The sequence below is a fragment of the Mustela putorius genome, unplaced genomic scaffold, assembly GCF_011764305.1.
Source record: "Mustela putorius furo isolate JIRA1106 unplaced genomic scaffold, ASM1176430v1.1 tig00000139_pilon_pilon_pilon, whole genome shotgun sequence".
In the NCBI taxonomy this organism is placed as follows: Eukaryota; Metazoa; Chordata; class Mammalia; order Carnivora; family Mustelidae; genus Mustela; species Mustela putorius.
Genome location: NW_025421293.1, coordinates 14225664 through 14253627, shown reverse-complemented (window position 1 = coordinate 14253627; position 27964 = coordinate 14225664). Strand labels below are relative to the sequence as shown.

At 57.2% G+C, this 27964-nt stretch overlaps 1 protein-coding gene across 9 annotated transcripts in view; it reads right to left on the bottom strand.

Annotated features, from left to right (window-relative positions):
• MAD1L1 (mitotic arrest deficient 1 like 1) overlaps positions 1-27964 on the bottom strand; it is a 313129-nt gene that overhangs the window by 41627 nt on the left and 243538 nt on the right. For all 9 annotated transcript variants that reach the window (XM_013047748.2, XM_004776342.3, XM_004776343.3 and 6 more), the window contains one exon: positions 1134-1324. In XM_013047748.2, the coding sequence (XP_012903202.1) occupies positions 1134-1324 (191 nt within the window). The remainder of the gene's footprint in view (positions 1-1133; positions 1325-27964) is intronic.

Sequence of the window (27964 nt, the reverse complement as noted above, 5' to 3'; positions counted from 1 at the left end):
CGCCCGTGCTTCCAGGACTCTGCAAAGCTACTGGAAAGACTCTGTGCACACCACCAGCCTGGCGGGCCCCTGCTGTACCAAGCCCTGGCCAGAGCTGGGACAGGGTGCACATGCCTATGCGGGGGTGCTGAGCACAGTCAGGCCTCAGGCATGGGCGAGAGCTGAAGGTGGGGAGGGACAACAGACCATCGGTGGGGGGCGGCAGAGGCTCGGGGGGATGGCAGAGCGTCTGAGGGATGGCAGAGAGTTGAGAGGGGGACGGCAGAGGGTCTGGGGGGAATAGCAGGCTGTTGCGGGGGGCGGCAGAGAGTTGGGAAGGGGAATGGCAGAGGGTCTGAGGGGGGTATGGCAGACTGGGGGGGATGGCAGAGGGTCTGGTGGGGGGCATGGCAGAGGGCCTGGGGGTCTGACAGTGACTTCTGCCTATCTCCACTCTGTGGTGGCTGCCCAGAGCAAATTGTACATCTTTGTTAATTTACTTAACGTTTAAAAGAAACCGTGGTATTTCTACAAGATATGAAACAATGATCAGCAATGCCGAGTTCTCCCAAGATGCGGGACATCACACAGGAGTGAAGTACGTTTCTGACAGTTTACACAGACACCTATTGTGTCCTGTCCAGAACTGCACCCTGGCAGCATCTCCAGAGAGAGAGTCTGGGACCAACACGGGTCACGCAGTTCCCGCCCTCCTGTGAGCTGGGGGTCCCAGCCCTGGCCTCACCAGCAAGCCCGAGTGCATGTCCCACAGAGTCCCACGGAGGGAAGGTCCCTCTCCTGTCCTGCAGTGCAGCACGCTGGCCTTGGCCATGGTCCAGTCCTGAGGCGCCTCCCTGGCCCAGCACGGACCCTCACCCCATTACTCCAGCTGTCCCCTGAGCACGGCTGGTGTGGGCTGCCCAGGGCCTCATTACCCTCTCCCTCCCAGCACACAGGGACGGCCGACAGCCAGAGGCAGCCAGATCAGGGCCTGGTGCTTCCTGCAAAGAGTCCCTGGGGGGCAGGGCAGAGCTGGGGGTGGCTGAGAGTCAGGAGATGCCCCTGGCCCGGGCCCCTGCACACACACAGTGAGTCTGATCCCGCACACACGCCATCGTCCAGCAGCGCAAACGGCGGGTCCCGGCAGGCCCTACCTTGAAGATGAGGCAGTCGGCTTTGTGCTCGGCGTACATGGACGTCAGCCGGTACTGGTTCTCTGTCGTGATGTCAATCTGGTAGCCAGTGAGTGCATAGCAGACTTTCCGGAACTCCTGGATCTTAGTCTGAAAGACCTCCTTGAGCCGCTGGTTCTTCAACTCGGCGCTCTCCACCTGCTTCCTCAGCTCTGAGGGGGAGAGGAGAGGAGGTGAGCCTGCAAGCCGGGGTGGCAGCAGGGGGCCAGAGCTCCAGGCAGAGGGTCCAGGAAGCTGGACAGGCCACCCATGTCAGCGAGCCCCAGCGTGTGCGCTGTCTGGGAGTGAAGAGCGTGGGCTGTAAGCAGTCTGCGCTTGTGCCTCCACAGAGAGCAGGGTTCTGAATGCCAGACCCCCTCCAGGCTTTGAGCCCCAATTCCACCCCTGGCCTGGTCCCTTCCTGAAGGACAAGCAGGGCACACGGAAGCTGGCCCAGGTCGGGACGTGGGGGGTGCAGGGACCAGCCCCTGGCCACAGCCCTCAGGCAGGAGCGCTCTCTGACCAGGGACGCAGGCCTGGCCTCCAGCCCTGGTTCCCCCCACATATCTGCAGCCATGTTCTTGCCAAGGGGCCAACGCCCACCCACATGGGCCAGGACGGAAAAGCGCTGAGTGGAGGGGGGTCTTTGAGAAGAGATGCCTTAGAGACTCATGACCATGTTCCCTGGGGTTCCCCTGGCACCCGGAGACAAGGCCACCAGGTAGTCAGGCCCCTCGGCCCCCTTAGCCCCCATGTGGCTCTAGCAGCGCCATTCAGGGCAGAGGCCCCTGGGCCCACCCATCATTCCCACCACAGTCTAGGGCTGTGCAGGAGAAGATGCTGTGCCAAGTGCAAAGCCATCGGGAGGCTACACAGCAATTACCACGGTTCTGTCCCCCATGGTGCCTTCCCAGTAATGAAAGCTCGTTACCCCCCCCCTCCCGCCATTCATTAGTGAGGCTGGCTCTCCTCGAACACCAGTGTAGCCTCTGAAACCAGGAGCTTCCCAGTGGTCCTGTCTGGAGCTGATGCCCCTGGGCCAGAGAGGAGTCCCCTGGCCAAGGGCGTGTTTGGAAACCCCCAAGCCTCAGAGCCCTGCCCATCGTGATGGGGACGGCAGCTCCTTGTTCTCAGACCGACACCCAGGCCCAGGCCTGTCAACCACCAGCTTCCTGGCGGGGCTGAGAGCAGGTGGTCCAGTTGGACAGCTTAACATGAGCAGATGTGGGCAGGGTCATTTCCTGGAGGAGGTGACGGGGATAGGGGACAGGAAGCCTGCCTTCTGGGGCGGGAAACCCACTGCAGACCCTGTACCCGCTCTGCCCTTCCTGACCTGCAGCCTCAAGGCCCTCCCCCTGCAGCTCCTGGGTACGAATCAGGCACACAGCCGTCTCCAGAGGTGTCCACACGAGGACAAAGCCGGACCCCACGGGACCCTAAGGGGCCACAGTGAAGTGCGGCGTGCTTCAGGCCATACCACCGATGAAGGGAGCCCAACAGCCATACGCAGGCTCCCACAGGCTCTGCGGCTGCCTCAAGGCCCCAGGGAGGGTGCGGGTTCTCTGCTTTCCAAACAAGGGCCTGTGGGATTAAGAGCTTGGCCACGGGCACCTAGCACAGGGAGGCCTTCTGCCCCAGGCCAAGCTCTCGACAGCCCCCTGCCCCTCACATGCTCCAGGTGGTGCCAGGCCTGTGAGCACAGATCCTCTGTCTCGTCTGTACTGCCCGTGCCTCTGCTAGCAGCCTGGGGCCGGCCACATTCTTGCTCTGAATGCGGCTCCCTGCTACCAGAGCACAGCTCCTTCTGGCCTCTCCGCCAAACATACCCATCCCCATGCCCTGCCCTCACTTGCCCCCCATCCAACACACGGTGCCGATGGCCCTGGCGGACACTGTCCTTCTGGAGCAGCGCGCCTCTCCACTGGGACTTGGGCACGGAGCCCTGGATTAATCAAGTAATCAGACTATGAAATCCAAGGGGGTAATTGGTGGCTCTGACCCCACACTCCTCCCTGTGTCTCTTGGCCAGCCCACTGAGGATGGGTCCGCCAGCGGGAGGAAAGCCCACTCCACCAGGGAAAATCCACTGACCGAGGTTCTGAGGCAATATTTCACCCCTGTCAGAGGCTGCACGGCCTTTAATGGATCGCAGATGTCCACAGGGAAAATTAAATCTTGGTAATAACAAAGCCTGACCTTGGAGAAGGTAGGAGCCCCTTTGTCCACAGGCACCAAAATGCTGTCCTTTCCAGAGTTCATGGACTCCCACGAGTAGACAGGGCTCGGATCAGAAGCGATGAGCCTGGCCACCTGCCAGGTACCCCTGGGAGGGGCACCCAGGTGCCAGGACCACACGCCAGGCAGCACGCACACCCTACCCCACATAGCCTGCTCAACAGCATGAAGTAAGTCCCCCATCACCCTCTGACGGGCAAAAGCAGGGGTGCCTGGGTCGGGGCGGGGGAGTCGCCGCAAGGTCCCACAGGCCGTCAGAGGTCTAAAGAGGGCTCTGACCCCGGCCTGCCTGGTGCGGGTCAGGCGAGAGGCAGCCGCTCTCCGGTGAAGTCACCTTAACGCGGCGTGTTCAGGAGGGACACTCTGAGTTCTGGCTGTGACTCAGGGCAGAGCAAAGACGGTGCTCTGACCTCCCCCTTACTCTGCTGTTCAATTGCTTATATAAACGTGAATGAATAATTCACATGATGGTTTGGATTAAATAAATAAAAGATGTGCCTTTTGCCTTGGAAATGCCATTGCTCTGATGCAGGCTCTCCTCGGGAGCGAGCGGAGCTTTCCTCTGGGCGGGTTTGGTGGCCTGTGCATGTGGCACTCATGAGATGCTCCTCCACATCCCAGAGACCAAGAGCCCGAGACCCCAGGACCTGTGGGGACCACATTCTGCATCCACATGCAGGTACCCTGCCACAGCCATCCCCAGCGCCAGGCCTGCTGGTGGCAACCACACTTGGGCAGGGCTGGCAGAGCAGACAAGTGGCCTCATAGGGTCTGCTGAGAGCCTGGACCACCCACCCCAAAGCTCTCCTGCTGGGTGCACATCCCGGGGACCACCAGACAGGATGGAGACCTCGTGCCTGGGGCGCCTGCACTCAGGCCCGGAACCAGCTCCAGAGTCGGGGGGAGGTTGTACCCAGCCCAGACTTGACCTCAGCCCTGTCCTGCCCCCACCCCCACCTTCAACACTAGTCTCCAGCTGCGCTGGCCGGGAGACTATGCCGCCCCAACCCTGACCACGGTCTTTCCTCTCTAGGCTACTCCTGCCACTCCTTTCCTCAGCAGCCCTTTGCTCTCCAAGAGTCCTTGGTGAGGGACAAGGAAGGCCGATGGACAAGTGGATGCCAAAGAGAGAACACTGTCGCCAGGAGCCCGAGCGTGGAAGGTGGGCATGGGCAGTGGGGTCTGGAGCTGGGGCTGCGTGCCAAGGTCAAGGGGCGATGCCACCTGTCCCCAGCCATGTCCACGGGGCCCTTGGATGGCTCTGCCCTCCACCCTCTGCTCCTCATCTCTGACCAACACCTGGCTCCTCCTGGAGTCCTGGAAGGCAGCTGGGAAAGCCTGTGGGAAGGACACAGAACAAAAATAAACTGTTTTCCATCTCTCCATTATATAAAGGCTAGCAGGAGAGAGCGCTTCACCCGGAGAGCAGAGATGTCAGGATAAAAGAGCGGTGGTTATGGGCACATAACTCTGGAGACCCAGATCACAGTCTGAAATTCAGAGAAATGTTTTTATCCTGGAGGGGTGAGGAGCGTAAGTGAGAGGCTGACGGGTGGACGGTTGGAACTTCCCTGCAGAAAGCCTCTTCAGGGTCCCAGCATGCGGCCGTGCTGGCCCGCAGAGCCCACTGTGTCTCCACTTTGCTAAATGTGCACGCGCTACTGTGGTTTAATCCCCTTCTTCCCAGTTTGCTGGAGAAAGTACAGGAAGCTGGGTGGGCGGGGCGGCGACAACTGAGGTCTGTGCCCCAACAGACCACTGACCTGGGTTCAGGATGGAGACCAGGCCCCCTGCTCTCACAGGCTACCGACATGCAGCCCTTCCTTCCAAGCTCCCCTTACTCAGGAGTGTTGAGAAGCACAAGCAGATAGGACCACACAGAAACACTTTCAAATACGCCAAGGGTTCCTAGGAGGGCAGCTGGTGGTGCACGTCCCTCTGCACCAGTGGCCCGAGTGCGCCAGCGAAGTGCCTGGGTCTCAGCCTGATGTCCACTCAGAGCTGCTTGGCCCTGCCAAGTAGGGCCAAGTAGACAGATGCATCTCCGGCCCTGAGCACCTCAGCCTGAGCTCCATCCTGGGACCCCTCAAGGCCACGGCTCCCCATCAGTGGGCTTCCCTGACTCACATCTCAGGCCAGAGGATTCTGACAGCAAAGCAGGTGCTGTCCACTGGCCACCATCCCAGCCACCCTATGGGAGGTCAGCCCCTTCATGGTGGAGGCGGCTGGCAGGGGAGCACAGCTGGGACTGGGAGGTGAGGTGGCTGGGGCCCCGGGCCTCCCCCCACAGACAGCCTAGAGTGGCCCTGAAAGCCAAGTCAGGCCCTCTGACAAAATTCTGAGCTCTGAAGGGAAGATGTGATCTGGGTTAAAACCCTCTGCTGGTGTGCCCGGACGGCTCAGTCAGTTAAGCATCCAACTCGACTTTGGCTCAGGTCACAATCTCAGGGTCATGAGACTGAATCCCTGTGTCGGGCTCCACGCTCAGCATGGAGTCTACTTGAGATTCTCCCTCTCCCTTTGTTCTCGCCCACTTGAGCATACTTGCTCTGGCGCACGTGCTCTCTCTGTCAAATAACAAAATCTTAACACAAAACAAAACAAAAAATCCCCTCTGTGGCCATCAGGCCTTTGCCAAGCAACCCAGGCCGCCCCTCCAGTTGCTCCTGGCTACCTTTATCTCACGCTCTGAATGAAATACCACTCTCCTCCTCACCTCAGGACCTTTGCACATACCTGGAGCAGCTCCTCCTGGTTTCTAGCTGACTCCTAGTCATCTGACCTTCAAAACTATGTATCTGGAATAGATCCCATCTCCTGCTGTATGTTCTCAGGGTACATGACAGTGCCTGCTTTAGCACAACAGAGCATTTTAAAAAGCTCCTTTGTGTTACCATTATTTCCTCAGCAGACTCTGAGCTCAGAATAACCAAGGACTAGGGCCTTTTGTCCCACGGCCTCCCTACAGCACCTCAAGGAGCCGGGAGTACAGAAAATGCCATTTCTGCATAAATCCTAAATCATAACCCCTAGAAAATCAGTGTGAACAAAAGTAACGTACACATGGGGCTTCCCTGTAGACAGGGCAGATGGAACATACGTGCCCACCCTTGAACACGCGTGTTTGTCCTTGCTCCGCACTGCAACTGCTGTGGGAGGGGAGGTGGTGGCAGACGAGTGGGGTGAGCAAGAGCTTTGAAGACAAAAAGCAGACAGAGGAGAGGAACCAGGCTTGGCAGACCTGCAAGAGTGGGGACTCACCGCCTTGGGCGGTGGGGAGGCCGACTGGAGCCGGGGCTCAGGGTCCATATGGGGGCATATGTGTCCTTCCTGTCCCCCAGGTGATGCCTCGCCCCTCAGGGCAGCTGCAGGAAATGCCGACACCTGCCCCCTTGCAGCCAGACTCATGCCCAAGGGAAGAGCTGGAGCCCCCCCCCCCCCCACCAGGGGGAGGGCAGCAGCAAGCTTCCTGAGAAGCCAACCAGTAAAGTGCGGACTGGCACCCACACCTGCTGTCAACACCAGTGCAGGGAGGTGGGCAAGAGCACGGGCTCAGCAGGAAGAAGTCAAACTGCGCCAGCAGACACAGTGGGGTCGGAAGTGGCCTGCATACCCGCCCCTGCTTAGGATTTTTGGAAGGGGGCCAGGGCTGTGTGTCCCCATGTCCAGCAGACCAACCCCAGCAGAGATGCCCACCAGCCAGCTACCTGCCTGGGTGGGGACAGAGGCCCTGGGGAGGGCAATAGAGAGGATGGGTGAAGGGTCGGGCTCAGGGCAAGCACACAGGGCAGGGAAGCGGGGCGGGGGCTGGAGGCCAGGGACCAGGCTGCTGCTGGCCAAGCCATCAGAGGCGGGCCAGCCCGGCTCCTGCAGTGGAGCTTTGTTTAGGAGCTGGAAGCAGCTTTTGAAATTTTCCTTTGGGGACTCAGGACAGAGTCATTTTTCTTTCTGAGAAGTGAATAAAAAACACTTAGCCAATGCTACGATTTTCAGGCTTAAACAACAACAAACAGCACTAATATTTCACCATTAGCAACAGTGGCCCTCTGAGCCCAGGCTGCTCCAGGCAGCTGTTTCTAAACCTGGCGCCCGTCTGGGCCGCTCCAAGGGCAGCGTGGGAAAGGCAGCAGTGTGGGAAGGCTTCGAGACCGGCCCGCCTGGAAGGAGGCAGCAGGGTGAGGCCCAGGGGCCAAGGGTGGGTGGAGTGTCCCCCACTTTTCTAAGAGGCTGGACAACCAGCTTCCCGCTCTGTCCAGACCCTGAGGCTGGCGTGTGTGCCCTGGCCCTTGGACACTGTGCCCCTCAGCTCTGGGCATCCCTGGCACTGCACTCCACAGCCTGGAGGGGTCAACAGGGCAGAGATGAGGGCTAGCGTGCCCTTGGGGTCCACGCCAAACAGGTGCTTAGCAGTGGACAGTGACAGCATGGTGCCTGTCACCCACTGCCCCCATGCTCACTGAGTTCTGATGCACAGCCTGTGCCCTGGGCGCATGCACCTGTGTCCCCCATGCTCACTGAGCTCCAATCTATGGCCTGTCGCCTGGGCGTGCCTATGGGGAGGCTGATTGATTGCCTGGCTCCCCAGTGAGGAGGCTGAGGCCCCAACAAGGGGTGGGCCCACTGTGCGCCCAGCAGTGCTGGCTACAGCTGACCGGGGCTGGTTGGCTTCTAGAACAGTGTTCCCTGTTGGCAGTGTCTGGCTGAATTAAACGGTCAGGTGCCCAGGCAAGGCCCTGCAGGGCAAGAGGGTCAGGAAAGACAGCACGCAGCCACCCCAACAGGCCCCCGAGGACACCAGCAGCTGGGCCAGACATTCCAGAAGGATAGCTGGTGCTCTGGTCACCCTTGGCCCCAAGGCCTAGGAGGCACAATGGTGCCCAGTCTTGGCAATGGGCATGAGGCAAGGGCAGTCCCATCCTCTGCTGTGCACAGGCCCTGGGGGAGCCGCGGGTCTGCAGGTCAAGGTCCCGAGTTGGGTGTTTGTTTCCTTGGGTTCTGGAAGCTGGTGATGGAGCTGAAGGAAATGCCAGCCCAGTGTCCGGAGGACACACACATGGGGAGGGGAGCAGAAGGGGGCAGCGGTTGTGCCCATGTGAACCAAGCCACAGCAGCGCACCGCGAGACCACAGGAGCAGCTCTTTGATGTGGACGTGCTGGGTCTGGAGAAGTTGGGGCACAAACTGCGTCCCCATATATCTGAAGGGCCCGTGGATGAAAGCAAATGCGTTCTGAGTTGGCCCCTGCAGCTCAAAAAGGAGCAGGGAGGGGACCAGCCTCTGTAAAGAGGTGTGTCCTGAGGACAGCCAAGTGTCAGGGCGACGCAGGGCCTGACATCCAATGAAAGAGCGCCTGTACCCCTGCACCTTGAGAGGCTAGCCCCTGGGGGTAGTGCGACGGGCGCCCCGTCCACACTCCCACCACATGCGACCATGCCGAGGGCCGAAGAGCTGGGCTGGGCCTGAGTTGTCCCTGTGGGAAACGTCCCTGGGTCTCTCCGGCAGGTGCATAAGAAAGGAGGTACGGTGGGAGGGTGGTGCTGGTTCCGCTTGTGCCCAAAGCTGGGCCACACTTCCGGGGCTAAATTATTCACATCTTGTAACTTCTAACTATTTTAGTTTTACATTTTTAAATATTTAATAATTAAGCATCAAATATTTATGCAATTTTATCAACAACTATGGGAGCTGACCCTGCAGGGGCTGTGACTGTGGGTCTGGGTCCTGGTCCTGGCCGACGGTGCAGAGCGGGGAGAGACATGCCTGCGCCGAGAAGGGGTCCCATGCCTCTGGGACATGTGCAGGAAAACCGCAGGGCCACTGCCCTGATTCAGCAAGTGCATCTCCGATGGGCTCTTTCTGCAGGCTGCCGTCCCATCCCAAAGGCAAACCCAGGAGAGGGCCCTGAGAGGCTGGCAGGCACAAGGGGCACCTAGACAACCTGGAGAGACATGTGTGCCCATGCCTGTGCCAGCCGGGAGGTCTGAGGGCCCCCCGCCTCCCTGCACAGCACTCAGGGAAGCCTTCCACGTAAGGGCACGGTGGACGCTGCTGTCCCCCCACTGCGGGCCTCAGGGACCAGTGGATGGGTCCCTACCACCCACTAGACACAGACTTTTGCCTTCCTAGGGAAAGGTTCGCTTGAACAGCCTGCAGCCGGAGGGCCCCTGGGACAAGGTCTCTCCATTATGAGCCCATGTTCCCCTGCTGGGCCGGAAATTGCACGTTTTACACAAGAGAGAAGACATTGGCCTGGAATTATATGTAGATGAGCGGCGTGTGTGCCCACCGCCGGCTGCCTGGCAGACGCCCGCCCTGGGTGAGCTTGGTGCCAGCTTTCAAACAGGGGCATCTCTGTGTGATTAATGGCTCACTCCACAAGCAGCTTGTCACCTTGCACAAAAATGATCTGAAAAGACACCAGCAATTACAGCCCACCAGATTATGGGGTGGGAGAGTCCTGGGGTGACAGGCAGGAGCTCATGTGATATCATATTCCTGGGAAGGCTCCCTCCCCCAGCACGGAGAACAGAGAACAGTCGAAGCCCCAGAGGATGCTGTCCCCCCTCCCTTGCCTCGCTGGGCACCAGGCTCCCCACCCCGCTGCCTCTTTCGGGAGTGGAGGACCAGCTGAGCCTTGGTGGAAGGCCATGGCCAGCCCCTCGTCCGGGCAGCTGACAGATGTGGGGTCAGGCCCAAAGAAGGTCAGTGCCCTGTTCACTGTCACCTGGCCAGGAAGCAGAGAAGTCGGACATTCACACCAGGACTTTGGGGCAGGATGGGTCCCCCAAAGGCCACCAGGCAGCGCCAGTGCTACCGTGAGGAAAGAGCTCTGGACACAAGGTGCCCCCTCGGGTACAAAGTCTGGCCTCAGATGCTCGTTGGAGCCTTCCTGGCATGCTACCAGCAGGGGCCCCCCACCCGGGGATCCCAATGTCCCAGTGTTCATGCACAAGCTCACAATCCTCTGACTTGGTTTCACTTGTTTGGTTGTTTGGGGGCATTTCCTGCAACTAAAGCACATATCCCATGAGGGCAGGGTCCCAGGCTCGATGAGGGCTGGGAAACACGTACGCTGCGGAACCCACCAGCTTACAAGCACAGTGACTCCATGAAGCTATGTCATATCTCCAGGGGTGGGGGACCGGGGACCAGACAGCTGGAAGCACACTGCCCGAGGCATGCCCTCACAGACACACACAGGCCTGTACACACACATGTGTGCTCACACTCGCAGCTCCGCACGCACACACGTATGCTTACACACTCTCACACATCCACACATGTGCGCTCATGCACCCATGCATGCACACGTGCTCATATGCACTCGCTCACACACCCACCCACACAGGCCCGCACACATGCTCACGTGTGCCCACATATGTGTGCTCACACACGCAGGCCTGCACATACGCATGTGTGCTCACACACGGACACATACGCAGCCCCCCACCACACTCATGCACATACACGCTCACACACACACACAGAGGCACGCACACGTGCTCACATACCCCTGCCAGAGCCAGAAGCCATGCAGAGTGGAGAAGCGCTTAACAGCTCCATCCGATCACAAACCCCGATGTAAACCGGAGAACACCACTGCTTAACACAAGTTTCCGGCAACTCCTTTCACACACGCCCCGGCAGGTGGCCTGCTGGGCTCACAGAGCAGCGGCAGCCTGGGGCCAGCGGGCAGGACGGCCCACAGCTGAAGGCAGCGTAGGCCAGCAGCGGTGGCAGGGTTGCTCCTGCTCCGTTCCGCACGGTGTTCCGCACGGCGCGCACGTTCCTCATTTCCAGCAGTGGGCTCCCAGAAGCCGAGTCCCGGGAAGGGGTGCTTCCTCTCGGAGAGGGAAGAGCCTCTCAGAGCTCATCTTTTATTGACGGAGTCATTTTCGAGTCAATCTGTCTGCTTTGGGCGAGACAAGATTTTAAATCTTACTCTCCCTGCTTTTGAGATGTGGCAGTCTATTAAAACCTGCCAACGTATGTGGCCAGGCCGATGAAGGCAGAGGATGGACAACCGCTTGGTGGCTGTAGCCACCCACAGACCACAGGGACGGCGGGGGGAGACAGAGGGTGGGCAGGGGGCAGCGAGTCAGCCCTCTGGGGATCCAGAGGGGTGAGGACGCAGGCTGCCTGCAGGCCAGGCTCCCCGGAAGGCAGGGTCTGGGGTGAAGAGTGTGCCAGACACATAGCCCCGAGAGGGAAGCAGCGCTCTGAAGCGGCAAGCAGCAGGGACAGCCAGCAGCCCTGGAGCCTGGGGGCCCCCTGGGGGTCCGCATCCCAGGGGCTCTGCCAGAGCCAGGCTGCTACTCCAGGGGCTCCTGATCTGGTCCATGGCACAGAGCTGCCCATGGCAGACAGAGCTGCCAAGTGCCAGGTGAGGCTCAGAGAGGCGAAGGGGCCTGGGGGAGCACACCCAGCCGGCGGAGGAACTGCCAGGACGAGAGTCCAGCCCGGCTCAACTCTGCAGGCACGGCGGGACGCAGGGCTCTCCCGGACAATGGCTGCTGCGCATAGCACAGTCCCTGCGCCGGAACTCAGAGGTGCCCATTCTTCCCCGGGGAACCCCTTCTGCCCGTCTCAGGCCCAGGCTCTGCCTCTAGCCCAGCCTGACTGCGCGGGACTACAACATGCACCTCCCACAGATGCCACAGCAGGCAAATGGAGACACTCCCGGAGCTCCACAGCAGGCTCGTTCCCCCACGCTGTCCGCCTGGGGTGCGCAGCCGCTGTCCGGGGCTGCCAGCAGGGTCCTAATGACCTTGTGAAATCAGAGGACGTTTTCCCATCAAGATGAGTGACTGAGACAGAGGCTGTGGGGAGGTGTCTGTGTCTGAATCCCAGAACCAAGGCAGAAGGACCGGGCAGGCAGGAGTGAACGAAGCAGATGGAGATGGAGCTGGTCCAGGGGCCCAGGGTCCTCATGTGGCTTCTACAAGGGGAAGAGGCAGGAGCAGAGCGGGCCTGAAGAAGATGCACCACTGGCATGGAGATCGGGGGTGGCCTGAGAGCCACAGAAAGCAGCCACCTTCAGCAGCTAGAAATAGAGATGGAAGAGGACCCCCAGAGCCTCTGGGCGATGCAGCCCTGCCAACACCTTGCTGTCAGCCCCAATGTGATTTCTGACCCCCACTGCTGCCAGATGAGACCTCTGGGGGTGTAGGTAACCTCCACTGTGGCTGCAGGTGCCTGGGGGCATAGGTGACCACCATGGTGGCCTGTCTGAGAACCATCTCCCTGCCCCCAACAGCAGCAGCAGGAATAAGCCCTCACCGTGACCAGCCCCGGACAGAACTTTAGAAGGGCTGGTGACTTCTTTATTCACCCAACAAGTATGTGACAAGAGTGAACTGCATGTCTGGCATCATTCAAGGCTTAAGGCACACAGAGTGGACAAACCTCAAAACCTCAGGTCTGAGGGAATTATGTTCCCAAAGGGGACACAGACAGAAACACACACAAGCAGAGTGAGGTGGTCTTCAGAGCCGTTATGCCGTTAAGTGTTAAGAGAACCAGAAGGCAGGGCTGGGAAGGGGCTGCAGTGTTGACAGCTGGTCACAGCGGACCTCCAGGGAGGCAGGGAACAAGCAAAGCACAAGGTGGGCAGGAGGAGGCCAGGACAAAGGGCCTGAGGCCGGAGGCAGCTTGGACCATTTGTGAAAAGCAAGGACGAGGCCAGCAAGCCAATGCGGAAACGGACACGGGCGCGCCAACGGTAAGGCCGGGCTGTAGTCACCCGCCCACAGGGACCAGCACGGACACGGGCGCGCCAACGGTAAGGCCGGGCTGTAGTCATCCGCCCACTGGGACCAGCACGGACACGAGCGCGCCAACGGTAAGGCCGGGCTGTAGTCATCCGCCCACAGGGACCAGCGCGCGGTCCGCGTGCTGCCGTTCCTCTTCAGCAAAAGGCCCGTGCGAATAGTTCCTGATTCTGCTAGCTGAAAGAAACCCAAAGAGGGTTTTCTCACTTTTATAAAAAAGGCAAGAAGCAATAGTAGCATTCAGTGTTGGTTCTGCAGCAAGCCCTCAGAGGCAGCGAGCACCACTGGCAGCGTGAATGGCCCCCCAGCTCCTTCCCCAGGAGCCACGCGGGGCATCCCGGCATCTAGCCGCCAGAGCTCAGAGCCACAGCTGTGCACGTCTATGCTTTCTCCTGACCGACTTGATGCATCCAGCAGCAAGCTGTGTCGGAGAGAGGTGGTACTTTGGGAACAACTAGACGTCTAAGGAATAAATGAGCGCTGGACCCTCCTTCACATCACATATAAAAGTTAGTTTGATACAGAGCATAGGTCTAAAAGCGTCTAGAAGAAACAGGGAGATGGCAACGCTGGAGCAAGCCAAGATTTCTTAGACAAAGAGCTAAGCACAGAAGAAAACACGAGTAGATTCGACTTCATCAAAATTTAAAACTTTTGCTTATCAAAAAGCAGCATGAAGAAAACGATCACAAGAAAACACTTCAAGCGTTTAAGCGGAGTAGATGTGAGAATGACTCAGGAGATGTGGGAACGCCCTCGCCACTGCTCGCAGTCAGGGAGACACAAGCGGGGCAGACGGCACACCGTCAGCATGCCCGTCAGCACGCCTGTCAGCACGGCCGTGCCCAGGGGCCAGAGAATCAGTGGCGCCAGGGGCATGTGGGGCACAGGCGGGGAGCTAGAGATGCTGCCGCTGCTCCAGAAAACAGCTTGGCAGCTGCTTTAAAGGTTAAATACAAGCCTGCCCCCATCACACCCCAAGAAACAGAGCCCTTGATTCCATTCCTACCCCATGCAAGCCTCGTGGTCCCACATCCTCGGCAGTGACATTCCAGTGAGCCAGGAAGAGGACACTCCCACGCATCCATCAGCGGACGATGGCCCAGACAGAGCGAGGTCCGCACCATGAGTGTTACTTGGTAGCACACATGACTTCATGGCCGGACCTTGAACACATTTCAGTGCGTAGCAGGTGGCAGACATGTCACCAGAGGCAGAATGCGGATTCTGGCCCCACAGCCAGAGTGGACAGTGGGGACAGCAGGGCACCCCTGCTGTGGGCAGCAGGGACCCCTCGGAGTGATGGAAAGGCTTATCGTTTTGACGGTCGCAAGCCTTGCATATTTACTAGAAATCACTGCACGCTTAAAACAGGTAAAGATCAGGACTGTTTGTTTGAAAGGCTATTAGAAGAGTTCTAGGGTCACAGCGAAGCTGAGTGGAAGGTATAGAGATTTCCCCCATGTGGACACACAACACATCCTCCCCCACACTGCGGGCCCCGTGGCTCCACGTCCCATCGGCGTCTGGTGCTAACCGCGTTCTGGCCCGTGGCCATTCTATCAAGGGGTGGCAGTGTCTCCTTGCCGCCACGGGAGTTCAGTTTTAAACACGCAGATTTTGCAATGCCTCAGACACACCCAAGTGGGGGTGTCCAGCAGAGGGACAGGCCCTACAGACACAGCTGTTCTCTGGACAGACGCCCACCGAGGCCTCTTCTATGTGGTTACCACAGATGCCCCCACCCACTTCCAGTCCCCAAGCAGGAGGCCTTGCCCAGGGCAGCAGCTCCAGCCTCGCACCCAGCGGCTGTCCTCAGAGCAGAGGGGAGAGGATGGATGGGGCGGCAGCCCTGGTCCAGACAGAGCCGAGGCCTAGAGTCCAGGCAGTGGGGCCATCGGAGGAACTGGGGCCCACGGCGCAGGCGAGGCAGGGCCCCTTGCTCTGCCGGTGTGCTGCAGGCCCCGGGGGCTAAGTATCAGGACTTCTTTACAACTCCAGTCAAACACCCCACGGATGGTGTTGCCCTTCATTACCCGACCCTGAGAACAAACAAGGAGCTTGGGGACAGAAGGGCCTGGGACACGTGGTGATGAAGTCACCAACCACTCCGCAGAGCCTCCTGTCTGGAGGCAGCACAGGAGGGCGGGGCCTGGGCATCTGGACTCTCATGACCCTGGGCTCTGGGCTCTCCATGGAGGCCACACCTGGCCCCCCACGCACCAGCAGCCCGACCCTGAAGCTGCCTTCCCTCCCCGGGCCTTGCTTCCTGCCCAGCCTTCAGAGACACTGCGGACCCTCTGAGGTGAGGCTGAAAGGGTGGGCTCAGCGCATGTTCAGGGCACGGGATCGGGGAGACCTAGGATCCAAGCTGCGCTGAACATCAGGGTCACTAAGAACTTGTTACAGTACCTTCGTGGGGACTTCTGGCCCAGACAGATGGAGTGGACTTCTCCCTCCCAAAGACAACTCTGTGCCTGGCCATGCCGGGGGCCACACAGCAGAGCTCAGAGGGTGGGGTGAGGAGGAGAGAGGCCTGGGGCCCGGCACGGGAGCCAGAGTGCCACAGCAGAGCAACTCGGGACCCAACCTGGAAAAGGAAGGTGATCTGGACCCTGTGTTTCCAGCCCAGCAGGAGGAGGCTGGGGTGTGCCCATGGGTCCTGGGGCCAAGCACAAGGATGCTGCATGTCCGGGGGAGTGCTGGCTCCTGGCAGTCGGGCCACACGAGTCTGTGCCTGGGGCCCTCCCTGCCCAGAGACAACGAGGTACAGCTGAAGACTCACCTACCGAAGTAAGTTACGAACTTAACGCAATTCCAATAGAAACGGAAACCTCCCCAGCCTTTTCTTGAACTTGACAGAGTGATTCTAAAGTTCCTGTAGAATAAACAGGTAAGAAAGTCTCCGAGTGACAAGGAACCCCTCGCTCTACACCAGATGCTAAAACATACCTCAGAGTTCCAATTAGAAACAAATATATAGTAGAGATAAACACAGTCAACAGGAGACACAAATATAGACGCTGTTATGTATCAGAAGCTCGCAAAGATAAAGGCAGGTCATAAATATGAGGAACAAAGAAAGACAGCGCGATGAGCGGGAGCTGGGCGATCACTCATTGGTTTGGGAAGGGGTCGAATTAGACCCTGACCTTACTCGACACACCAAGGTAAGTTCCAAGTAGATCTTTAAGTGTGAAAAATAAGCCTCCCCGAAAAGAAAAGAAAATCCCAGAAGAAAACAGGATTATTTATCAAAAGGACTTCCTAAGCTTAAAAGTAATGGTATCAATAGAAGAGAGCTCAAAAACAGTTCAAACTTTCTACAAAATATAATCATAAAAAAAAAAAAAACAATAAGGAAGTGATCAAGGAGCGTGGACTTGGTGAGACCACAGTGGAAGGAGCAGGTGAGACACAATCTTCCTTGTTAGTGAGCAAAGGAACATGTTAAAATGAGGTACCATTTGTATCTAAAATTCTGAAAACTGTGCAGTATAATTGACACTTTTTGGTGTCCAGTTCTATAAGGCCACCACCTCCAACACTCAAGATCGCCTGTCACCCTGGACAGCTAACTGCCACATACTTTGTGCCCCTGGCCCTGGCACCTGCCACCATACCTGTTCACCGACCTGCACTCTTGCCCTCCTGAGTGTCCTGTCTCGGACCCTGCAGGGCGCTGCCTGGGGTCCAGCTCCTCCCCTAGCATGGTGTCTCTGGGGCCCCTCCAGGCCCCCAGGCGGTCAGCAGGGGGCCACTTTGACGCGGAGCAGTGTTCCACCCACAGACAGACCCCTGTTCTCCACTCACCCATTAAAGGACATTGGACTGGTAGTGGATTTTGGTGACTATGTGTGACACTGCTGGAAATATGCGTTCCAGTTCCAGGAAAGAAGAGGGTGTGAACTCAAGCCTGCCTTTCAGTGAAGGGGCTCACACTGGAGAGAGTGCATGTCCCACTGGTCCCAAAGGGAAAGGCCGCAGGTGGCCGAGGGTGGGACCAGAGGGCCAGCAGCACCAGTCCCACCACCCTCACTTCAGGAAGTCCCCGCACCAGCCTGGGCGAGTGGACACACGCTGTGAGCCATCTTCTCATCCAGAGCGCCTCGCGTTTCCTGTCTGGTCAGAGCACTGCTCGAGAGCATGCAGCGTAAGGATCCTCTGTGAGTTTGCTGGCCTCACACCCAGGAATTGTTTGTGCTAAGAGTGAATAGAAACGGCATTATGTTCCTGACTTCGGTGTCCACGTGTCTGCTGCCAGCGCATCACGCACAACACATGCGCTTCTTACATGCACACACTCACTCTCGTGTCACATCAAGTGTGTTCAGCAAGGCTGCAGGACACGAGGTCAGCTGGATCACAGGAATCCATGCCGGTCTCACTTCGGCAGTCTTCGGGTTTGTTTTTGCTTCTTGGGGTTTTATGCACCGAGGGTCATCCACAGAGGAGCGCTTCTGCTCCCTCCCTTCCTGTTCCTAAGGCTGCTCGTCCCTGGGGGCCCACACCGGGACTCCCGACACACTCACTCGGGTTGCTAGACCGCCTCTGCCTTATTTCTCATCTTGGGGAAGCACGGATCTGCTGTGAGGGTGCTTGCAGACGCTCTGTGTCAGGCTGAGGAAGCCCCCTCTCTATTTAGTTTGCTGAGAATTTTCCTGGGTGTTGAACTTTGCCAAATTACCCCAGCAATTGGTTAGATCACATTGATGTAGTGGATGACATCAATGGATATCTGAATCCTGGAATAAATATAAAAATAAGTTCCTAAGGGTCTTGTTTTCTGTCCTGTCACTGGTTCTCTAATTGGGGTAATATTTGCTTCATAAAATGAGTTCAAAAGTGCTCCCTCTTCACTTTTCTTGAAGAGCTTGTACAGAGCTGGTAATTGTTCTTTCCTTGGTACAATTTGCCAGTGACAGCACCCGGGCCTGGAGACATCTTGGGAGGCATCCTGATCGGAGCTCCAGCTCCTGCAACAGCTATGGGACTGTGGGGCTAGCTCCTTCACAGCGGGTGAGCTTTACAGTCGGAGTCTGCCAAGCTTGGCTGCTGTTGCTTGTTTATTTGGTTCCTGGTGTCCCCGCCCCCGCCCTGGACGAGGCACTGGAGCCTGGGCTGGATGCCGCGAGCGCTGGGCACAGGCAGACTTGAGAGAACAAGGCAGGAAAAATCCCTCCTCTTCCTCATCTCATCCCCTTCTCCTCCGGGTCCTTGGCAACCCCACAGAGGTGCAGGTGCTGTGCCGCTGGGTGGACGCCTAGCCCTTCGAGAGCCATGACCTCAGCACAGTGGGGTGAATCCCAGCTGCGGAAGTACACAGCAGAGCAGGGAGGGAACCGGAGAATGTGGGACGAGGGGAGAGGGGACTCCGAGGGGTGTGCCTGGCACCCACACGGGCCATGGAGACTGTGATGTGGCCCAAAACTGAATGGTTGTGGAGGCACAGTTGTCCGCAGGCACGGGGACTGCCCTCTCAGTCCACCTACACAGCCCGCCTGCTGAAACCGACCGACCGAGATGAACATTCTCCACAGAGCTGCAGAAACACCCAGAATCTTGCAACATGGCTTTCAAAAATTACAGAACACATCCAAAATTAAGCAGCACATGGAGAACCAACAAAACACTAACCTGCTAGGAAACACACAGCCAACAGGTGCCGACCCAGGATGACGGAGATGGCAGAACCGCCAAGCAAGATTCCACAGATGCCCCACAAGGACTTTGCAACGCTGTCTGCTCAGAAACAGCATTTAGCACTGGAGCCAGCTGTGGAGAGCATGTCTGTGTACAGGTCCCCTGTCCCCAGAAGCTGCCACTTGCCTTTTTTTTTTAACTTACAACACCATTATGTGCAATCTGAGTTTCCAATGCTCTGTGCCTCTTATGCTGAGGGCAGGTTATCCGAGAGACTGGAGAGGGCTTGTCAGAAGCCATGGAGGCCGGAGGGAGAGAAGCAGTGTCAATTTCCATAATGCTCACAGAACCCCTCACCTACAATTAGCAGGGGCGTCCTTCAGAAGTGAGGGCAAAACGGGGTCACCACGTGGAGGGAACCCCAGGATCCTAGTCCCAGCATACATTCTCTGAAAGAAACACCCAGGGAGTCAATAGCAGAAGGGGAACTTGGAATTTCAGGAATGAAGACAAAGCAACAGGAATTCTAAATGTCTAGGTAAAAATCCTGAGCCATTGTGTGTGTTTGTGTGTGTGTGTCCAAAGAGATACAATGAATTTAAAAAACCCTAAGATATATCAAAATGAGATACTAAAAAATGTTCAAATGATATGGAAATCAGTAGAAATGGGAAAACAGGAATAAAACACAGAGGGCAAGTAAAACTAATCATAAATGGCAGGCCTAACTCCAAACGTATTAAAACATTACATTAAATATAAACGATCTACACACACTGATTAACAGACAGACTATATCTTCCTGTCATGTGCACACAGAACATTTACTAAGATCGCTCAGTACTGGCCATCAGACAAATCCTGAATTAAAAAACAAATTATACAAAGTGTGCTCCCTAAATGTAATGGAATTAAACCAGAAATCAATAACAGAAAGCCACTTGGAAAATCCCCAGACATTTTGAAATTAAAAACACACTTCTAAATAATTTATGAATCACAGAAGACACTTTAAAGAAAACCTGAAAAATTTCTGAACAAAAATGCAACTACAATGTACTAAAATTTGTGGATGCAGCTAAAGCAGTACTCAGATGGAAATTTATAGCATTAAATGCTTATTTTAGAAAACAAAAGAAGATCTCAAATGAGCAATCTCACTTTCCAGCTTAAGAAACCAAACAAAGAGGGATGCCTGGGTAGCTCAGTCGGTTAAGCTGCTGCCTTCGGCTCAGATCATGATCCCAGGGTCCTAGGATCAAGTCCCGCATCGGGCTCCTTGCTTGCCAGGGCGCCTGCTTCTCTCTCTGCCTCTGCCTGCCATTCTGCTTGCTTGTGCATGCGCGCGCTCTCTCTCTCTCTCTGACAAATAAATAAATAAAGTCTTTAAAAAAAGAAAAAAGAAAGAAAAATAAACCAAACAAAGAGCAAGAGGAAGCTGAGTAAGCAGACCAAGGAAGTAACAAGGAAATGAGCAGAAGTCAGTAAAATTGAAAACAGAGGAACAATACTGAAAAACCAATAAAACCGAAAGCTAGGTCTTTGAAAGACTGATCAAATGGATAAATTTCCATCAAAGTTGACAAAGGAAGTAACAAAAGCAAAGACACAAATTACCAAAAAACCCCACAAACTACCACAATTCACCTAAGAATGACCACATAAGCTGATCATCCTGTGGTCATAGTCCACGTGTGCCACCATCACAGAACACGGCAGACCGGGTGGCTTATCAACACAAGCTTGTATTCCTCACGGTTCCGGAGGCTGAGGCGTCTGAGATGAAGATGCTGACAGATTTGGGGTCTGCTGAGGGTCCAGTTACGGGCTCACAGACAGCGTTTTCTCACTGTGTCCTCACGTGGTGGGAGGAGCAAGGGAGTACTGAGGGCAGCAGTCCCATTTGTGGGGGCCCCATCCTTATGCCCTCATCACCCCCCAAGATCCCATCTTCTAACACCGTTGCATTGGGGATGAGGGGCTCAACATAAAAACTGTGTGTGTTGGGAATGGGGTACAACTGTTCAGTCCCTGGCTCCTGTAAGTATTAAAAACCTTCGGCGACCCAAAGCTACGGGTCCAGATGGAGTCCAGCAGGTGTGTATAAAATAGCTAAAGAGGAAGTCATGCCAAACTGACACCAACTCCTCTAGGAAACAGAAGAGGAAGAAACATTTTCTGACTCATTTCATTCATTGTGCTGATAAATCAGACAAGGACAGGAGGAGGCAACTATAGACCAATATGAACAACAACATAAAAATTATTGACGAAATATTAGCAAGTTGAATTCAGCACCATAAAATGGAAGAATATGCCACAACCAAGAGGAATTTATTGTAGGAATACAAGTCTGGTCCAAACTTGAAAAATTTCACAAGTAGTCCTCTACACTGACAGCCTAAAGAAGAAAGAACGCACGACCTTACCCACAGATGGAGACCCAAAATTCAGCATCCTACCTGACAGACATGCTCCACAGTCTTGGGGGGCTCCCTCGGCCGGACGGAGGGCACCGACACACAGCCTGCAGCTCCCAGCACCGGTGGCGGGGAGGGACGGAAGGCCCCCCCAGGAGGTGAGGAACACGGCTGGCACACCCGCACTCCGCACCACTCAGCAGAGCACTGGGCTGCGGGCCAGGCAGGGGACGCGGGTGCCCAGGTGTTACGGGAAAATATGGAACAGTCCATCTTCACAAATGGCACGACTACGACGAATAAAACCAACACAATCCAAACAAGACCCTCCCCAAATTGGTATGTGGTTCTGTGAGGACCAAGGACACAAGACCAATCACACTCCTACACACAAAGCAAGATCAGCTGGAAAGAGTAAGCACACACCCAAACACACACACACACACACACACACACAGAGATTTAATTCCAAGAATTTCAAACAACAACCAGGAAACACTTCAGGACGTTTCTAACAGAGCACGGGAACGCTGAGGAAGGAAACACAGGGAAGCCTGTGTTGTGTCTTTCCACCGCAGGGGTACGGCTCTGCCCAGACTGATGTGCAGACCTAACGGAATGCCCGTGAACGTGTCAGCAGGATTTCTTGCAGGCACAGAGGAGCTGGATCTCATGTTCATGCGAAAAGGCAGTAGGACGAGAACGGGCAAGGTGCTCGTGAAGAGGGGGCACGAGTCCGAGGACTTGTGTTACGGATGGAGGGTCCAGCTATGGCTGCCAGGCAGGTCCAGCTGTGGCTGCGATAGACATGTAGGTCAGGGGCACAGGACCTCGGAGCAAGGGTAATTCACTGGAGACTGAAGAGGCTTTTCCATGGTTGACGCCGGAACAACCGGACGTTCAGCAAACTCCTCAAAACTCATCCCGATGTAAACCTCACATTGCACGCAAAACTCAACTCTATGCAGATCACCAAGTCAGCTGTAAGACTAAAAAACTCTTTATATAAAGTAAGAAAAAAGTGTCTTGACCTTGAGTCAGGCGGGGCTCTCAGATGAGACTCCCGTAAAAGGAACATTAGTTATCTGAGCACAAATGAAAAATGTCTGCTCTGAGAAGGATGCTGCGAGAAAATGAAATTCCCTGAACTCCGTATAAAGAACCAATAAAGGGGAAGCTAGAGCAGAGACCTGCCCCAGAGGACACAGGGCCGGCCCAAGGTGCTGCCGGGGCTCATCCTCGGACAGCGGGGAGCGCCAGCTAGGACGGGACATGCTGCATCACCACACACACATGCACACACACGCACGCACACACATGAACACCCGTGAGAACTACCCTGACAGCACCAGCGTCCACGGGGACACATGGCCACGGGCCACGTATGGACATTGAAGGAAAAGGGCCAGTTTTCTGGAAGCCAACCACGGGCTGACCCAGCCATCCCCACCAAGAATGTGCCCTGAGAAAATGGGCTAAGGCTCCCACAAGCACCTGTGTGGTGGTTTCCTGTGCCTGGTACTCTAATATCGGTGTATTTGGGTGTGTCTGCACCCATTCTGGAAGCTCAGGTCGATGTCTGCTCTGTTTTAAAGCCCCTGTGGTGCTTTTCAGACTCATCCCAGGTGTGTGCCACTCAGGCACCAGCCAGAGGCCTGGTAACCCAGGCCACCTACCCTTCCCTCCTGCTCCTAGGCCTGGGGAGGGAGGACTGTTCTGCAGGGTGGGTGGGTCAGTAGACGCCCAGACCGGGACCCTCCTGCAGCTCACTGGGTCTGTCCCTGGGACAAATGGGAGCACTCATTTGGGGCAGGGGCGTGGGTGGCTGCAGGGACCCTGCATTGCTCCCTGGATTCCCTAGGCACGCCGGTCTTCCTTCCCCCAGCGGATGCGGCATTCCTTGTTGGCAGCACACAGGGATGGCTCTAACTGGGGCCCCACACAGGGCTGGGCACAGGGGACCCCTGCCTGGAATAGCAGCCCTTCTCCCCTCCTACTCAGCCCATGAAGCTCAGCTGAAGCCACCTACCCTGGCCTGGGAAGTTGCCCAGCCGCCAAAGTCTGCCCCTCTTTTGGCCCTCTACACCCAGGGCCCGCTCCGAGGCCCTTGACTCCTGTGGCTCTTCCCCCATTCTGTCCTTAGGGCAGGGACAGGCCCTGCTGCCACCTGTGGGCCCAGAAGACAGCCAGCGGCCAATGCTGCTGGTAACAGGAGCATGTGCCTTGGGGGCCATGGCAAGCCTTCCCCATCTCCTCTGTGGCGGCGCCCTCCCCTCCCCTCCATGTGAGCCAGTGGAAGCTGGAGGTGGCTGCCTCACCTGAGGGCACCAGGGTGGCAGAAACTCAGAAGGCCTGTGCCTTGTGGAGCCACCCCATCATGCTGGGCACCTAGACGGCCCCTCTTCGGCTCATGATCCATGGCCCACCCGTGGCCCACCCACGGAGGCCACTGCAAAGCCCACAGAGAGGATGGCACGGTGAAGGGAGAAGCAAGCTGCTCTCTATGCCCCAGTCCGCCCCCCCGCCCCGGGGAGGAGCTCCAGAGCCCACCATCCTTCCCGACTCAGGGACACCCTGGGATCAGCTGCACCCGCACAGCCAGGCCGTGACAAACCTCATCACCTTCACTGTGTTGCTATCAAAACCTGGTTATTTTAATATTAATGCATTACCTAATTAAGCTGCAATTAATAATCTCCCTGGCCGAGCCCGGGTACTGCAGGGGGCCCTGTGGGGAGCCAAGAGCCAGCTGGGGGAGGCTGAGCATTTTGGTTCCTGTTGACCCAGGGGGCTGGGTCCTTGCTAGCAGTCATTGAGCAATTCCTCTGTCAAAGATCCACAAGAACCTCAGACCAGCTCTCCCCCGAACCCTGAGAGCGCAGTCAGCGAGGGTGGGTGGCTGTGCTCGTCCCCCCCGGCCCGGCTAGCCCAATGGGCCATTCTCCTCCTGTTCAGCCACGCTGCTCTCCTCAGGAGGCCAGCCTCCTGCCGTTGGTCCAGCTGTCTGCCATGTGCACCTGCACCATCTGAGGGCCCTGGGCACCCGCAATGAACTCGGGGTCTGTTTGTTCCACAAGGCCAGCTCAGAGCAGACGGCAGCCTGTCTGACCCTTTATGTCATCTGTCAGGGAACCACTCGAGCTTCTATAAGGTCCGTCGGTCGGTGCTATCCCTGGGGTGCCCAAGAGCGGGGGCCCCTGTATGGGTTTCCTGCCTCATCTCTGGCCTTCCGCCAATGCCCAGACTGGGGCAAGCCTGACTGCTCCCAGTAGCACTGGTTGGCATAGCGGAAGGCCTGGGCGAGGGGTACTGCCGCTCAGAGGTGTGGTAGGGCAGGTGGCCTGTGAGATCCGGGGTAGAGGGCAGCAGCGTGGGGGACATCTGTTGGTGGCTGGAAGGCCCCTGGAGCCCCACTGTCTAAGGGGCATCTCTGGGGTACTCAGGTACACTGGCCAGGGACTTCAAGTGCTGAGGCTTCAAGTCACTGCCCAGCAGCCTGGCCCCGCGTGGCTGGGGCTGCGTGCCCCGCAGATGACCTGGGAGCCTCAGGGTGGGCATGCTGGCGGAGCACCCGGAGCCTCACAGGCAGAAACAAGTACCCCACTGCGTCATCTGCGCGCTCGCCAGCTGGTCAATAGTGGCCCAGTCGTCCACCCACAGGCTCCAGTGCTAACCACGAGGCGCCTGGCTATTCTACCGTGATCCCTTGAGGCTGGGTCCTACAACCACACTCACCGGGTGGCCTCTGCCACAAACATGACACAAATGCCTGGCACGAGGCCATGGGAGACCCAACAGAGGTTCTCAGAGCTCCTGCTCTCACCAAGCCCACAGGAGCAGCGGTGCCACCACACCCACGTGCCCTGCACCTCCCCCACAGCGGCAGCTCACCCGGTGCCCCGAGGGGGCCCCATCCCTAACCGGGTTGTGGCCTCAGTCTCTACGGACCAGCGCCAGGGGCTCAGTGAAACTGACATGCACCGGCCTTCACAAAACAAGCTTGACCTGCACGCATGCCTGAAATTCTAGGCTTCGGTTTGATGCCAACTCTGTTGCACAGGTAGGTCACAGAGAGTCTTCGAGAGTCCAGTGGCGGGATGGGGGGTATGTCCCATTCCCCTGGGGCATTGGCTGTATCCACTGATTGGTAACTTCGGTACTAGGTCCTCCCCTGGTGGACCCACGACGGTGTTGGCGCTCCTGCGTCAGACAGTGAGGCCATGCTTACCACCATCAGACCTCTCCCTGGACTCCCTGCCCTGAGTCGCTTGTGTCAGGTCCCCACACTGTCCTGACCACAGCCACGCGAGCCAGGCCGGACAGGAGAACAGGACTCTCTCTCCTCCTGACACCTTCTGCTGCCCTGCAGCTGCTGACTGTCCTGTTTCTCCAGCAGCTCCATTTTCTGGGTACTCGACTTGGCAAACCCCTACTGGGTGTCGACGTTGGAGCACCCTGACCGTTTGGTACACATGATGAGCTGGGAGTCCAGCACCCAGGCGAGGAAAGCTCTAGTCTGCACCATCTCTCAAGACACTGGACACCTTCCATTCTACAAGGTTCCAAAACTTTCTGACCAGTCTCAACCTGCTCTGGCTGTTCCTGGGGCAGCTGTCCCCGGTCTTCCTCATCTCTCCACAGCTGGTGCTCTAGCCTTCTGTATCCACATCTTGCTCCCTGGCTCTTGCCCTCGTTTCAAAAGTATGCAACCTCCACGGGCCTCATGAGAGAGGGAACCTCGAGCTAGCGTTTTCTAGACACTGAACGTCGGAAACAGAAGCAAACTCCTCCCTCGTGGGGCTGAGCATGGGGCTGGCTGTGAGCTACCGTCTGGTCCCTCGGGCACCCAGAGTTTGGCCCCTAGTGGCTTTCTTGCTCCTCAAGCCACAGTTCAGAAAGGAGCAGCCTGTTTCTCCCTCTCTGGGAGGTGACAGGTGCCCTTGTCCCTTTGTTGAGAAGCCTCACTATGACAAGTCCCAGCATGGGGAGCCTCCCTCTGGCCAGCGGCGAGTCCCCTGGGCCCCCGCCCTCTCCTGGAGCCACCAGAGGAGCTGCAGACATCCCATGTCCCTTGTGCCTTTATCTGACCTTCTGCTCTCCTGTGCACATACACTCCCCCAATTTTCTAAGTCTCCTGTTTAGCTTTTCACTTCAGTTTTGGTGTCTTTAACTTCCGAAAGTTCACGTGTTTCCTCTTTGAAAAAAGTAAAGCAACACATCCTTCCTCTCTGAAGACGGAGGCTTTGTGTTTTCACCTGTGCTGTTCTCTCCCTCCTGGGACTCTGCTCACAGTGAGGGGACAGGCCTGGCAGGGTGCCCCATGTCAGCTGCCACAAAAGGAGCCCTTCCAGAGGGTGTTGTTGTGGTGGGTGAAGAGAAGGGGGCGGATTCGGGCAGGGGTCCCGGCACCCACACGCACCAGCTCTGAGCTTACTTCGCTCTTTCCATCCAGGGACCCTCTGCACACCGCAGATGTGTCTGGCCCAGCAGGCCTGACACAGAGCCCAACATCCTCGGTCCCTAATGAGTTTTGGGGGAGGTCCTGCCAGCATGGGGCCTGCTGTTTGGGATTCTGGCTCTAAGAGAATAACCTTGGTTTTCTGTTTCCTCTTTTCATTGTTGCTGGGGGCAAGGCCACTGCCTACAGCAGGGTGCTGAGTGGAAGGCCTGGGGACCAATGCCTGTCCTTATGCCCTCTGGCAAGTGCCCTTAACCCTCTGCCCCCGGGGCCACCTGCCACTACCACCTCCAGCCTCGGGGGCTCTGGGGCACCACTTGGACCCCTCTTAGCTCCACCCCCTTCAGCCATCCGCCCACCAGCGTCCTCGAGTCTTCTCTGTGGGTTTGTACTTTCCTTGAAAATGAAATACAAAACCCCCAAACCCCTCACGGTCAGGCTGACAGCAGGTCGGGCCAATGGCAATGGCAAACGGGGCAGAGAGGGGGCTGCAGCCAAGACCCCCGAGCAAGAAAACACGTGCAGAACAAGTCCTGGGCAGGGCTGGTAGAGTTGAGGGGGACAAGACGGTGGCCAGAGCCCTGTGCCTTCATGGGACAGAGGATCTGCCCAAGGAGGTCGGGAGGGGCTTCCGCAGGAGGAGCAGTGCCGGAGCGCAGCTGGGAAACATCAAGGGAATAGGGCCTCACCCTAGCTCACTGACAGCTCAGTGTCCCCGTCAGAGCTGTGGCGGGATAGGCTGGGCAGCCCGCGGAGAGGCTGGCTTCTGCACTCGGCCCTCACCCTGGACAGGGACCCAGGCAAGTCAGGCTCCCAGATATGCCCCCTTGGCTGGTAGGTCCCTTTGCTCTGCCCTGGCCGGGAGGCTCAGCACAGGACTCAGTGGGAACAGGAGAGTTACTTGCCCACATGGGCAGTGACGAACCGTGGGCTCAGGGACTGTCGCCCTGGTGTGCAGAGCTGCAGAGTGCGGGTGAGGCCGTGCTCATGTGCCCCGCTCCTGGGCCCTGCACCAGGGCTCTGGACTCCACGAAAGGTACTTAGATCCATGAAAGATGGTCCCCATTTCCACAGAGCATTGGATCGACTCGTGATTAATGGGACACAGATACACCGAAAAATGGCACGAATCCGTGTGAGGGGCTGGGAAGAGTTCAGCCACTTGTTCCCCCACGGCTGCCAGAATCTCTTCCCGCCGTGACCTGCGGCCCCTGAGGGGCTCACTCCCAGGTCCTCCCGCAGCCCCCTGCCCACAGGATGGCCCACGGACACAGTGGGGAGGGACCTA